Here is a 13,010-nt window from a genome sequence, read left to right as displayed (position 1 = left end):
GTTAGGAAAATTCTCTTCAGTTCTAAGTTGCTTCTCACTTCTATATATTGCTTGTATATATTGTATGGTTTTTAATTGACTGTTGTTAGAATATTCATGACTGGGAGAGACATGGTAACAAGGTTAGTCAATGAATAGGCATAGCAACTAAGTCAGCCAATGGGAGCTTAAACAGATCTGAGTCTGTGCTGAGAATTGAAACTGAAAAAAGACTGATCTCTGTCTGCTCTGAACTCTAAATGAAACTGTTCTCTCCTGCTTATGTTCTGCTTGTAACTTTTACCACATTGAAAGACTCTACTATTGGTATTGTACATTTATTCATCTGTTATTATGTATATAAAGAAGTTAAGCAATCCAGCTGAATCATGTATCTATGTGTGCTTTCTGGATTTGATTTTGCTGCAACTAACTCTGACAACTGTGCCTCACCTTTCTTATGGTAGTCTAAGGAACAAAAATTTGTTTTGTTTCGATTGACTTTCTCTTTTAACAAATTTACTTTTCAATATCAACCAAAGGATAGAAGATAAAGCCTCCCAAATCCTTACAATACAAAAGTTGTGCTCATCCCAATTGTTACAATGAGAGTATGATTTCTTTTATGCCCATCCAGCATGGACTTTATTCGACTTCAATGTTCATGATAACTCTAGCTGGCAAATGTTTTGTGTGCATTGTAGTTCACAACCTCTGAGGAGTACTAACTCTTTGCAGAGTAGGAAATCTTCGTGATTCAGTAGTAGTAGTTAGAAGACAGACTAGTAGTTCTGTCTTCTGCAATATTGCCAGGGATGTTGGAAGATGGAATCTCTACTTCTAGATATCTACAGCTTCATCACAATCTCTTCCTTCCGCTGCTGAACAGTGTTATTGACACCTGTGAGACTGGGAGCAAGGGATGAAAGCATGTGTTGTAATGTCACTACATCAATCCCATGATTTATATGGTTGGTCTTTTTTGAAAAAAATTTCCCCATAGATAATAAGAAAAAACATTAAAGAAAGAAAAATATAGTGAAGTAAATGTGAAAAGGGAGAGACAAAGCAGTGAGAGAAGATAGAGAAAACGAAAATGAAAGACTACAAAATATTACACGTGTGTGTGACTTCCAATCTTCCTCTCAGCAATTATGCATACAATCCTGATCCAACTTCTCCGTTCAAGATTTCATTGCAATCCCCTTCTTTCCTACCCATCAAAACCACAACCACAAAATCATTTTCTTCCTTACATTAAAAAAAAAGCCCATAAAGAATTTCTCATCATTGATGGAATGTCTGTAATGACTTTTTCTCTAATCAAAGAACCTGAGCAAGTTTGTCCATTTCACCCACTGTTCCTCCATGCTAGAGAACCCCAAATCTTTCTATCTCTAGTTGGTCTGAAGTTGGGCCATGAATACAAAAAGGCTTGGCTTTGTGTCCTTATGTTACTTGGGCTGGGGTGGTTTCACTCCTCCCCCGAGATCACACTATGTCCAGGATGGCAAACCTATGGCACGCAGAGCCCTCTCTACGCAGAGCCCTCTCTACGGGCACTTGAGCCATCACCCCAACTCAGCTCCACCGCGCATGCGCATGTATCTCATGTTGGCCAGTTGGTCCTCTGTCGTGCATGCACAGGGCGCATGTGGAAGACACACACGCATGTGCGGGGGAGCATGGGAGTTCACACATGCATGCACAGGGGGGTGAGGCAGAATGGGGGAACGTGCATGCATGGGGCGGGGCACACATGGGTGTGCCCACAAATGTGCAGGGGGGTGGGACACACTTTTTTTTTTTTTTGCAAAAATGGTTAGCCATCCCTGCACCATGTCATGGATACCTATATCCACCCCAGTAATGTTTTCTTTCTCTTGTTTCATTATTTGTCTAGTTACTTCAAGCAAATGACCAATATTGTCCTGCAGTTCATTCCAGAGATGATCTTCATAATCTCCCTATTTGGTTACCTCGTCTTCATGATTATTTTCAAGTGGTGCCGATTTAATGTGGACAATGTCCAGGAGGCCCCCAGCATCCTCATCCACTTTATCAATATGTTTATGTTTAGCTACAACGATGCAACAAATCCTCCTTTATACGAGCATCAGGTATACATGTCTATGGAGATTCTCAGTCATCCCGGTCACGGTTGTTCCAAAGGTGCTTTTTTCAAGAGGCAACTGGACTTTCTGGTTTTTCTGTGAAGATGTTTCTCTTCTCATCCAATAAGCTTCTGGGTGAGAAAAAGAAAAACAAGAAAGTCCAATTGCCTCTTGAAAAAAGCACCTTTGTGACATCAGGTATAAATGTTTCATCTTCAACTAAGAGTGTCAAATGAAATCTATCATGCACCTGTTGTTTATGATTCAGTCCTACTCATTTCAGCACATCTATTTAAAGGTGGATGGATTTGGGATATTATCTCTTGTTTTGCTCAAGGACGTGTGTTTCAGTCAACCAGGGAGCAAATTTATTATAAACTAGCTCTACCCGGCCACGCGTTGCTGTGGCTCAGTCTGGTTAAATGGAAAAGAAAGAAAAGAGAAAGCGCAAGTCCCCCGGCAGAGGTGGCCCCCACATGGAAGTGAGCCACGGTGGCCCCTGCAAGAGCCGCCATGGAGGACACTCCCACAGGCCCCAGCCTGGCCAAGCTGAGGAGGAGAGGAGGAGGAGGCGGACGCCGCCCCCGACTCGGCTTCCCTCAGCGGTGGCGGCGAGAGGAGGTGGCCGGTGTCCCCTGAGGAGGAGGAGGAAAAAGGAGCCACCTCTAGCGACATGGATGCGAGGCAGCCCCTGCTGGCCGCAGCGCCATCCAGAGATGCCGTCGCCGCTACAGTTGCCGCCTCACAGGACACCCAACTGCCGCTCCAGCCCCACTGCGCCTCATCGGAGCTGCCTTGGCGAGGCCATAGCTGGCACCCTGTGAGGGGGGTGGAGAGCACGCACAGCCGGCTTGGCTGAGGAGACGCTCCGCCTCCATCTCCTCTGGAGCTCCACTGGACTGGGCAGGGGGAAGCCAGCTTAAGGGTGGGAAGAGGCGGCTGAGGGATGGGGCAGGCGGCATCCCGTCGCAGACAGCAAAGGCATGGCAGGAGGGGAGGAGAGAGAGGGAAGGACTTCGGCTCCCCTTGGTGGAAATGGTAAAGCTCGTCGGAGGAGGGGCAGAGAGGGGAAAGGGTGCAGCTGCAGCCCAGCCACACATATAAAGGGACCGTCGGGATGAAGCTGGAGAGAAGCCAAACTGTTCCGAATATACTATACTCAAGAAATGAACGCTATGGTATAGCGTGTGTTGCTTTTACGTCCAGCAGATGGCGCTGGTTTTCAAAAAAGCATGTTTTTTCCTGTCACAGGTATGGCATCTATATAATATACATATATAAAAACATGCGCGTAGTCGAATGCAACGTTGTGTCAAAATTTCAAAGCAATCGGTTAAGAACTTTCGGAGATTTGAGATTTTGAACAAACAAACAAACATGACATTTTTATTTATATAGATTATCAACGTAATTGAGCCCAAAATTTCTATTGTTAAGTGAGACATTTGTTAAGTTAGTTTTTCCCCCTTTTACATCTTTTCTTGACACAGTTGTTACATGAGTCATTGCAGTTGATGTTACTAATCCGATTGCTAAGTAAATCTGGCTTCCCCATTGACTGTGACTCTGGGATACAGCAAGGGTCATAGTATAAACCAGGGGTGTCCAAACTTGGGATCTTTAAGACTTGTGGACTTCAACTCCCAGAATTCCCCAGCCAGCATGGCTGGCTGGGGAATTCTGGGAGTTGAAGTCCACAAGTCTTAAAGTTCCCAAGTTTGGACACCCCTGGTATAAACCATTTGCCAAGCATTTGAATTTTAATTTCATGACCATGGGGAATGGGGATTCCCCTAAGAAGGTTGTAACCGTGGAAAATGGTCATAGGTCATTTTTTTCAGTGCGGTTGTAATTTTGAATGGTCACTAAATGAACTGTTGTAAGTTGAGGGCTATCTGTAAATATTGAGAAGAAAATATTTTTTAAAAAAATGGTATCTTCTGTTAATCCATGTTTTCCCAGAGATACAACCTTGTATTGGGTTAGCAGCAAATACTGAAGTTAACTGATTTACACGCAAAGAGATTCAGTCAATTTTCTTTAGAGACAGGCTATCAAATGGTGACAGCTTTGGTATTTATGTTCAATTAATTCTAACATAGTAGTTAACATGACATAATAATCTCGGTTTAGAATGATTACAAATACACCTTGAATTTTGAAGTATGAAAATGTTCAGGCTGATGAATTGTTTTTTGGATTTATAACCCGCCCCCTCTCCCAAAAAGGGACTCGGGGCGGTGTACAGTCAATGAAACGCAGATAAAATACATAAATAACAATATAAACAATATATAAACAATTAATATTAAAAATCCCCTTAACTTCCGTCTCCTGCACCTCTCGGGGTTCACGAACCCGTCATCAAGGCGGGCTCTTGAGAGAGCCAAGGGCCATACCTGCGAGAGAGGGGCCTCCCGCAGGCGGAGCAAGTCTAACCTCGAATAAGTTATTATTAAAATTCCAATGGGGGTTAAGGTGCTATAGATGGTGAAAAAAGTCAATGTGGTGGGGTAAGAGGCATTGTCCTGGTTCGTCCTTCGATGAGGGGGGGGGGGAGTAGGTGTCCAGATGATAAGGACTAGACAGAGGTGGCGAAGATAGTAGAAAATGGGTGATAGCCCTAGATGGTAAATGGTAAAAATGGGTGATAGCCCTAGATGGTCCTGGATGGGCATGAGCTCAGGGACAGAGATCCCTGAGTGGGTGGGGGGGGGGAGGCATTCTTGGCCCAGATGATCCAGGCACCACTCCAGCCTCTCCATGGCCCTAGGCCAAGTCCATGGCCCTAGGCCAGATCTTCCAGTGGCCTCTGATGATTCAGCCCCCCCCCCCAGCCACCGTCACACATCCAGACACAAGCAACATAATGGCAACATCGGTGTGATGATGCTGTTGTCCACATGCTGTCATTTTGGTGTTATGGTAGTTTGCTATACTCCCGGGGACCACATATCAGGTTGGGCTTTGCCTTATTATTTTGCAAGGCTGTCAAACTCCTGGCCCGTGGGCCACACCCACGCCCAGTTTAGTGAAGGGGGAAAAAGCCCTGATATGTTATGTGACACCACTGTGACGACGTGAGTTTGACACCCCTGTTATATAGCACAATCCAGCTATGGATATCTTGTTTTGTGTTGTCAAGTAACCATGAGGTGACTCAACAATTTTTCAATTGCTGCAGTTTCACTGTGGTTTTCAATCATGTATTTTTATCTATATTTATTGCTTGTGGCTTTGAGTTATTCCTTAAGATGGGCATCTGTACAAATTTGTTAAATGAATAAATGGAGCAAATACCTGGATTCACATAACACGTAAAGCCAAACAAATCCAATTTTGGCTTACTCTGAAACTAACCAAAATTTGCCCATCTTTATCTAATGCACTGGGAAAGAAATAGAAAGTCTGCATTCACAGACTTTCATTGTACACAATCAAACCGTGCAAAATGTTTTATAGTTTAAAGCATTATGTCCTCTGGAAAGCCAGACTCAGAGAAACACTATTTATCATAAAAACTCAAGATTATTTAGCTGGCTTTGGAATCAGTGGCAAAATAGTTACCTAAGCAGGTCATGAGCTGGCTAGAAGATTGGGCAGCTGGTATATAATCCTCCACCTACCTGCAGCTTGGATGTTTTGGACCATTAATTATGTTTGTAAAAAAAAAAGATATTCAGATCTTCAAGTTTTGAATACGCAGGAGGTATAAAGTGATTGTTTAGAGAATAGTTATGAAATAACCTGTCTTGAAGAAATCACTCAAACTGAAGGATAATAATGTAGGCCAGGATATAGAATTAGCATTGCAGAGAGAGAAGAAGGAAAAATCAGACAGCACATATTTTCAAATGCAGATGATGAATTGGATTGTTTACTTACTCAAGGGCAAAATTGCAAGTCAGTTTGCTATCTTTGTCTAACCATCTTGCATTCTGTTGAAGCAAACTTGGTATCATATCTGTTCGCTTGCAGCTGGGAATGTCAAATTGGAAGGGGAATCATTTTCTTTGGATCTCTGGTATTCATGGGAAGGGTTCAAAAATCAAGATGGCCTCCGCAACTGCATGAATAAAATCCCTTCCCCTCGTTTATACATACAATACAACATATGATTAAAAAGGCAGGATTTCAATCACACAACCCATTGCTTAATTTTTGTAGAACCCCATTCCTACCCCCTGTGAAAATGCATGCACAATTTCTATTTAAAACATATAATGTAACTTCTTATAGATAGAATAGAATAGAATAGAATAGAATGGAATAGAATATAGAATTCTTTATTGGCCAAGTGTGATTGGACACACAAGGAATTTGTCTTTGGTGCATATGCTCTCAGTGTACATAAGGAGAATAAAATACATTCATCAAGAAAAAAAAGATACAACACTTAATGATAGTCATAGGGTACAAATAAGCAATCAGGAACAATCAATATCAATATAAATCGTAAGGATACAAGCAACAAAGTTACAGTCCTGCAGTCATAAGTGAGAGGAGAGGGGTGATAGGAACGATGAGAAGACTAATAGTAATAGTAATGCAGCCTTAATGAATAGTTTGACAGTTGTGAGGGAATTATTTGTTTTGCAGAGTGATGGTGTTTGGGGAAAAACTGTTCAGGTGTCTAGTTATCTTGGTGTGCAGTGCTCTATAGTGTCATTTTGAGGGTAGGAGTTGAAACAATTTATGTCCAGAATGTGAGTGGTCTAAATATTTTCACAGCCCTCTTTTTGACTTGTGCGGTATAAAGGTCCTCAATAGAAGGCAAGTTTGGCAGTAATTGTTTTTTCCTGCCGTTCTAGATGATTAATTTATTCCTTCAGGCAGAGGCTGACTTGAGAAACTTTCTCATTCTGACCAAACTGAGTTAACTCTTGATCTCAGACTATTACACCCAAGTATCAAGGAGTTAGACCAGTGCTTCTCAATTATTTTCTGTCATGCCCCCCCTAGGAAGAAGAAAACATTTCGCGCCCCCCGCGCGACTGTAAATAGTATCATTTGTCTATAAAATTGTTATAAGTACACCTCTGCATAACACTGTATCCTTATTAACGTATAAGAGAATAAAAAAAGAAAGAAATGTGGATCAATTTACAACAAAGAATAGCTTTATTAACTGTAGCAGAAAAGATTTAAAGGAGCACAGGATTTAAAGGAACACAATATTAAAAAAAACTTTAACCTGCAAAACAAAAATATATAAAATAATTTGAGCTGAGCCCCCCTTTACGGAGCCTCGCGCCCCCCCTAGGGGGCCCGCCCCACTATTTGAGAAGCACTGAGTTAGACTCATTGGAAAAGTCATAATTTCAGACAGTATATCTAGGCTTCCAGACATCCACTAGATGGCAGCACAGAGTTAGTGTTCTGGTTTTTTTTTTTTTTTTTTTGCTGCCATCTAATGACTGTCCAGATTTTTGCATCCAACTTGTGGTAACCTTACTATAATATATTTTGTCTGCTTTTGAAGCTTATTGAACAAACCATGATAGCTTAGTGCAACTCACATACCATGTACTGTAGAAGCTGTTTTTGCATGGAAATATGGTATAAGGCCCAGCTGCTCATTTAAATATTCCCAGCCACATTTTTGTGGGTAAAGCTCTCCATCTGATCATGATACCTTTCTGCAAATAAAATCACACTTCAGTAAGAAACATGCAATTAGCTGCAACCAGATCATTATGGTTTTCTCATAGACGTATCCTGTGATTATAGGGAAACAGAAATGGCTTTCATGTAAGTATTAATAGGTGTAGAAGAAGGCAGGAACCTGCAAATCGTGATTTCACACGTTGACATAGTTTATTGATTATTTGGGTTTATTTGGCTTAGAGCATTGTATGATAGTATCAATTGTCTTTTTTTTTTTCCTAGCAAGAAGTTCAAACTTTCCTGGTCGTTTTTGCCTTGATTGCCATACCTTGGATGCTTCTGATTCAGCCTTTTATTATTCGAGCCAAGCATCAGAAAGCTCAGAATAGGGTAAGGAAAAGGGTCTTTTCTCCCAAGGGATTGCTACATAAATAAAGGCAGAAGACTGGGGAAACATATAGAAACATTGAATTGTAGAGTTGGAAGGCATCCCAAGAAGCATATACCATATTTTTGGAATATAAAACGCACCTTCCCCCCCCAAAAAAAGAGGCTGAAAATCTGGGTGCGTCTTATACACTGAATACAGCATTTTTAGCCTACTGAAACCCCGCTCCCTTTGCAAAAAATGGACATGCAAAGGATTTGGGAGGCTTGCAAAATGCTCCTGGGGCCTGGGGAGAGCAAAAACGGGCCAATTTTGCTCGTTTCCCCCCCCCAGCCCTCAGGAGCCTCCCAAAGCTCTGCATGCCCTTTTTTATTTTATTTTTTCCAAAAAACGAGGCGTGCAGAGGGTTTGGGAGGCCTGCAGAGTGCAAAAACTTTTTTAAAAAATTTACCTCTTCAAAATCAAGGTGCGCCTTATACTTCAGTGCATCTTATAGTCTGAAAAATACGGTAAGTCAATCTTTTGCAATGGATGGGGGAAAAACAAATTAAGTAATCAATGAGAGATGAAAATCCATCCTCTTCTTAAAAACGTTCAGAGGTAGGGAACCCACAGCTTCTGTAAGAAGACAGTAGTACATTGCTGTACAAGTCTTATCATCAGGAAGGTTTTCTTTCATATTTAAATGAAGTCTAGGTATCTGTAATATTAGAATGCAGAATAACAAGATTGGAAGGGACTTGGAGGTCTTGTCCACACCCTGCTTGAGCAGGAGACCCTCTGGACAAATGATTGTTTAATCTCTTTTTCTTGAAAACCTCCACCGATGGAGCACACGCAACTTCTGGAGGCAAGCCATTCTATTGATTAATTAAGTGTTCTCACTGTCAGGAAGTTTCTCCTTGGTTCTAGATTGGATCTCTCTTTGATGATCTTCCACCTGTTACTTCTGATCTTGCCCTCAGGTGCTTTGGAGAATAGATTGACCCTCTCTTCTCTGTGACAACCCTTCAAGTATTGGAAGACTGCTATCATGTCACTCTAGTCCCGTGATGGCGAACCTATGGCACACATGCTCTAAGTGGCACATGGAGCCATGTCACCTGGCATGTGCGGCATCGTCTGTTCCTCTTCCAGGTTTCTGGCGTGCATGGCCCCGCAACAATCAGCTGACCTTTGTGCATGCAGCAGTGTCAGAAACTGGAAGAACAGGTCTTCCGTTTTCCAGCGTGAGCATGCGCGCTGGTGAGTTGATCGCTGCATGCGCATGCACGGCAGTAACCAGAAGTACATTTTCCAGCACATGCATGCCCCCTGGGCAACTTCTCTTCTTGGTTGCGGCCCAGACTAGCGTGCATGAAGTGCTTCCTTTTCGGCACTCAGTACCAAAAAGGTTCGCCATTACTGCTCTAGTCCTTCTCTTTGCTAGACTAGACATATCTAGTTCCCACAACTGTTCGTTCTATGGGTTAGCCTCCACACACCCAATCTTCTTTGTTGCTCTTTTCTGCATTCTTTCTAGAGCCTCAAAATCTTTTTTCAATCATGGTGACCAGAACTGGACACAGCATTCCAAACGTGGCCTTACCAGTTCAGTATAAAGTGATACTATCCCTCTGCTGATGCATTGGCTTTTTTTTGCCACTGCTGGCTCACACTTAAGTGGTTGTGCACCAGAACACCTACATCCCCCCTCACAATTACTGCTGTTGAGCAGATATCACTTGTTTTACAGCTGTGCATTTGGTTTTCCTTGCCTAAATGTATAAAGCCTTGCTTTTCTCACCTTCTTCTTGTTGTTGTACCATATCTCTCATCGTTGGCGATCATGTTGGCAATTCTATTTTTGTCAACAGCCGCAGGAAAAAGTGCCGCTGAGTTTTGTCCGAACCAGTCCCTTAGGTTTTGAAGCCATGATGTTCTTCTTCTGCCTGGACCTTGTTTGCCTTCAATCTTTCCCTGGAGGATTAAGTGAAGGATGCCGTATTTTTCTGGGTGTCGCATCACGTGTCCAAAGTATTCTAACTTATGCTTTTTAATGGCTTTGATGGATTTCCCTTGGCTTTCCCAGGCGGCTTATCACCTCCTCATTTGTGATTTTGTCAACCCAGCTGCCTGTAAATCCACATTTCAAATGCTTCTAGTTTCTTCAAGTGCTTTTCTCACTACTGAATTGAATTTTGTTAGGTAGCGCTCAGTATTCAAGTCTGAAGATTCTTTTGTATCTCGAGCCTATCTTCTCTTCAGTAGCCTTTTATGTACCTGAACGTTCATGAGATGTTTTTTTTCCTATATCAAATTCTCTACATTTCTTCAGCCCATCCTCAAGTCCCCTTAGCACCTTTTTACCCATTGCTGAACCTACATTCTCCTGTCAAGTGGAATCTTTCTTCCTCTTAGGAAAACATCTGGGTGGTTGTTCTTTTCAATGGAAAGAGTTAAACCTGTGCAGGCTCAGACATAACGCCATAATAAGGGATTCAATTTGTCATAATCAGGTCAAGGTCATAAATGTCTGAACAAATGCCATTAAGTACCATTTTGAATAACTGCCAAATCAAGATCTGATATACGAAAGTTAAAGCCAATTTGCAACAATAAGAAACTGGGGCAAGTTTTTAAACTGTTATATCTAAACCAGGGATAGGCAACCTTAAACACTCAAAGAGCCACAAAGGTCCTAACCGGAAGCCCTCTGTTCAATTCTGGAGCCGACCGGAAGTACGGTTCCCCTACCATAGAGTCTCATCCTAGTGCGGCATCCTTTTTCCTCCGCCGACCAGAAGTATGGTTTCCCCACCATAGAGACTCCTCCTAGCACAGTGTCCTTTTTCCTTTACCTGTCCTAACTGGAAGCTCTATCAATTGTGGAGCCGACCAGAAAACCCTGCCCCTTGAGTCTCCTTCTGGCATGCTGTGCTTCCCCCCTAACTGGAAGCTCCTCTCAAAATTGTGGCACCGACCAGTGACAGGGAGCCACGGTAGAGGGATGAAAGAGTCAGATGTAGCTCCAGAGCCATGGGTTGCCGACCCCTGGTCTAAACCAATAACTGTGATTAAATGATTTTATTCCATTTTTTTTTTTTAAAAAACTGCTACTGTAAAAGAGCAGCGAAGATAGGGGAACTGCAGAAACCATGGCTTGCTGATGTGTTTGGAACATAAACTATGACTTACGTACATTCCAGCCAGAGCAAGCCAAAACATAGCATTGTATCTGACCCAGTACATAGAAATGAGTACATAAGATTGTGATCAGAGTTGGCTAGAATACAATAGGTCATATTCATTATTGTTGTGATCAATACCTTATTGTGTGAATTATAGGGAGGTATCGTACACCATGTCAGAACATAGTCCCAAATCTGTCTTCGTTGGCTTGCAGAAGCTCTCCCATGATTCCAGGAAGTGCATGCGTGTCTTTTTTTTTCACATCAGGCTAGAAATATTGAGGATTTAACTTGAGATTTCCTGCATTCAAATCACAGGAATTATCATGGAGCTCCCTTTCTTTCTTGTACCAATATTGGGAAGACTATGGGAACCCAAAGGATTATTATTGCATGCTGATAATCAATCTCTGTTGATTTCTCTTCAGTTGGCTTCATCAAGCCTGTCAGAAAGTCCTACTGGTGATATTGAAGTAGAGATCATGGACTCCAACCACTCTGAGAAAACAAACCAAGACATTGATAGCGGTGGAGGCCATGGCCATGAAGAAGTAAGATGTAGGAGTTGGAAGATTTAAGGCAAAATGAGTTCAATAACTCATAAGTGCAATAACTCAGCAAATTTAGTAGAATTTAAATAGTGCTGGTGGTGTGTATGTGAGGAGAAAGGGGGAAATGTTGACAACTGTTTGGGGAACCTATTTACAGTTTATTTGGAACCTATTAAGTTTCTAGAAGGGGACATGGCAGCTCAGTGGCTAAGACGCTGAGCTTGTTGATCACAAAGATCGGCAGTTCGAATCCCTAGCGCTGCGTAATGGAGTGAGCTCCCATTACTTGTCCCAGCTTCTGCCAACCTAGCAGTTCGAAAGCATGTAAACATGCAAGGAGAAAAATAGGAACCACCTTTGGTGGGAAGGTAACAGCATTCCGTGTGTCTTCACTGTTTAGTCATGCCGGCCACATGACCACGGAGATGTCTTCGGACAGTGCTGGCTCTTCGGCTTTGAAACGGAGATGAGCACCACCTCCTAGAGTCAGGAACGACTAGTACATATGTGTGAGAGGACCCTCTACTTTTAATTTTCTAGAATTAGTGGTGTTTAGAATAAACTGGCTGAAATCAATAGGATGTATTGAAAAACAGCTAAATCAAGTTCCACTTATTGCAGTACAATAGAAATGAGAAACATTATAGGAGTATTCAACCTTATTTTCCTTGTTTTCCTAAAAACCTTCTTGCAGTTCAACTTCGGAGACATCTGTGTGCACCAGGCGATCCACACTATTGAATATTGCTTGGGTTGCATTTCCAATACAGCTTCCTATCTCCGGCTTTGGGCACTTAGCCTGGCCCATGCACGTGAGTTTGCAGCTACTGATGCTCTTGCCTATGAGAAATCGTTGGGTTGGGCCACCAGTTAAAATACATCAGTATTTGGTATCCACTCAGAACGACCTTCACCAATCTGCTGCCCACTGATGGTTTGTGTTGTAGTTCCCCAGGCATCATGGACATTGATTATGCTAGATCAGGGGTGTCAAACTCAATTTCATTGAGGGCTGCATCAGGGGTGGCATAGCCAGGGGGGCGTGGGCAGCTTGACATCACTCATGTCGGGGGTGCCTGTCTCCCAAGCTCCGTTTTCGGCTGGGACAGTTGCCTGCAACCCTTTGCCAGTGAAAATGGAGCTCGGGATGGCCGCACACAGCCCTCACGAGCTCTGTTTTTGGCTAGGACAGCTTTCTGCA

The 13,010-nt window shown here is 42.6% G+C and overlaps 1 protein-coding gene across 1 annotated transcript in view; it reads left to right on the top strand.

The window, feature by feature from the left end:
* ATP6V0A4 (ATPase H+ transporting V0 subunit a4) overlaps positions 1-13,010 on the top strand; it is a 51,785-nt gene that overhangs the window by 36,311 nt on the left and 2,464 nt on the right. The window contains exons 16-19 of the mRNA XM_081957159.1: positions 1,883-2,099; positions 7,983-8,090; positions 11,687-11,809; positions 12,504-12,621. Of these exons, the coding sequence (XP_081813285.1) occupies positions 1,883-2,099; positions 7,983-8,090; positions 11,687-11,809; positions 12,504-12,621 (566 nt within the window). The remainder of the gene's footprint in view (positions 1-1,882; positions 2,100-7,982; positions 8,091-11,686; positions 11,810-12,503; positions 12,622-13,010) is intronic.

Source organism: Natrix helvetica (genome assembly GCF_964273705.1).
Source record: "Natrix helvetica genome assembly, chromosome: 6".
Classification (NCBI taxonomy): Eukaryota; Metazoa; Chordata; class Lepidosauria; order Squamata; family Natricidae; genus Natrix; species Natrix helvetica.
This window is presented reverse-complemented; position numbering and strand designations above follow the sequence as displayed.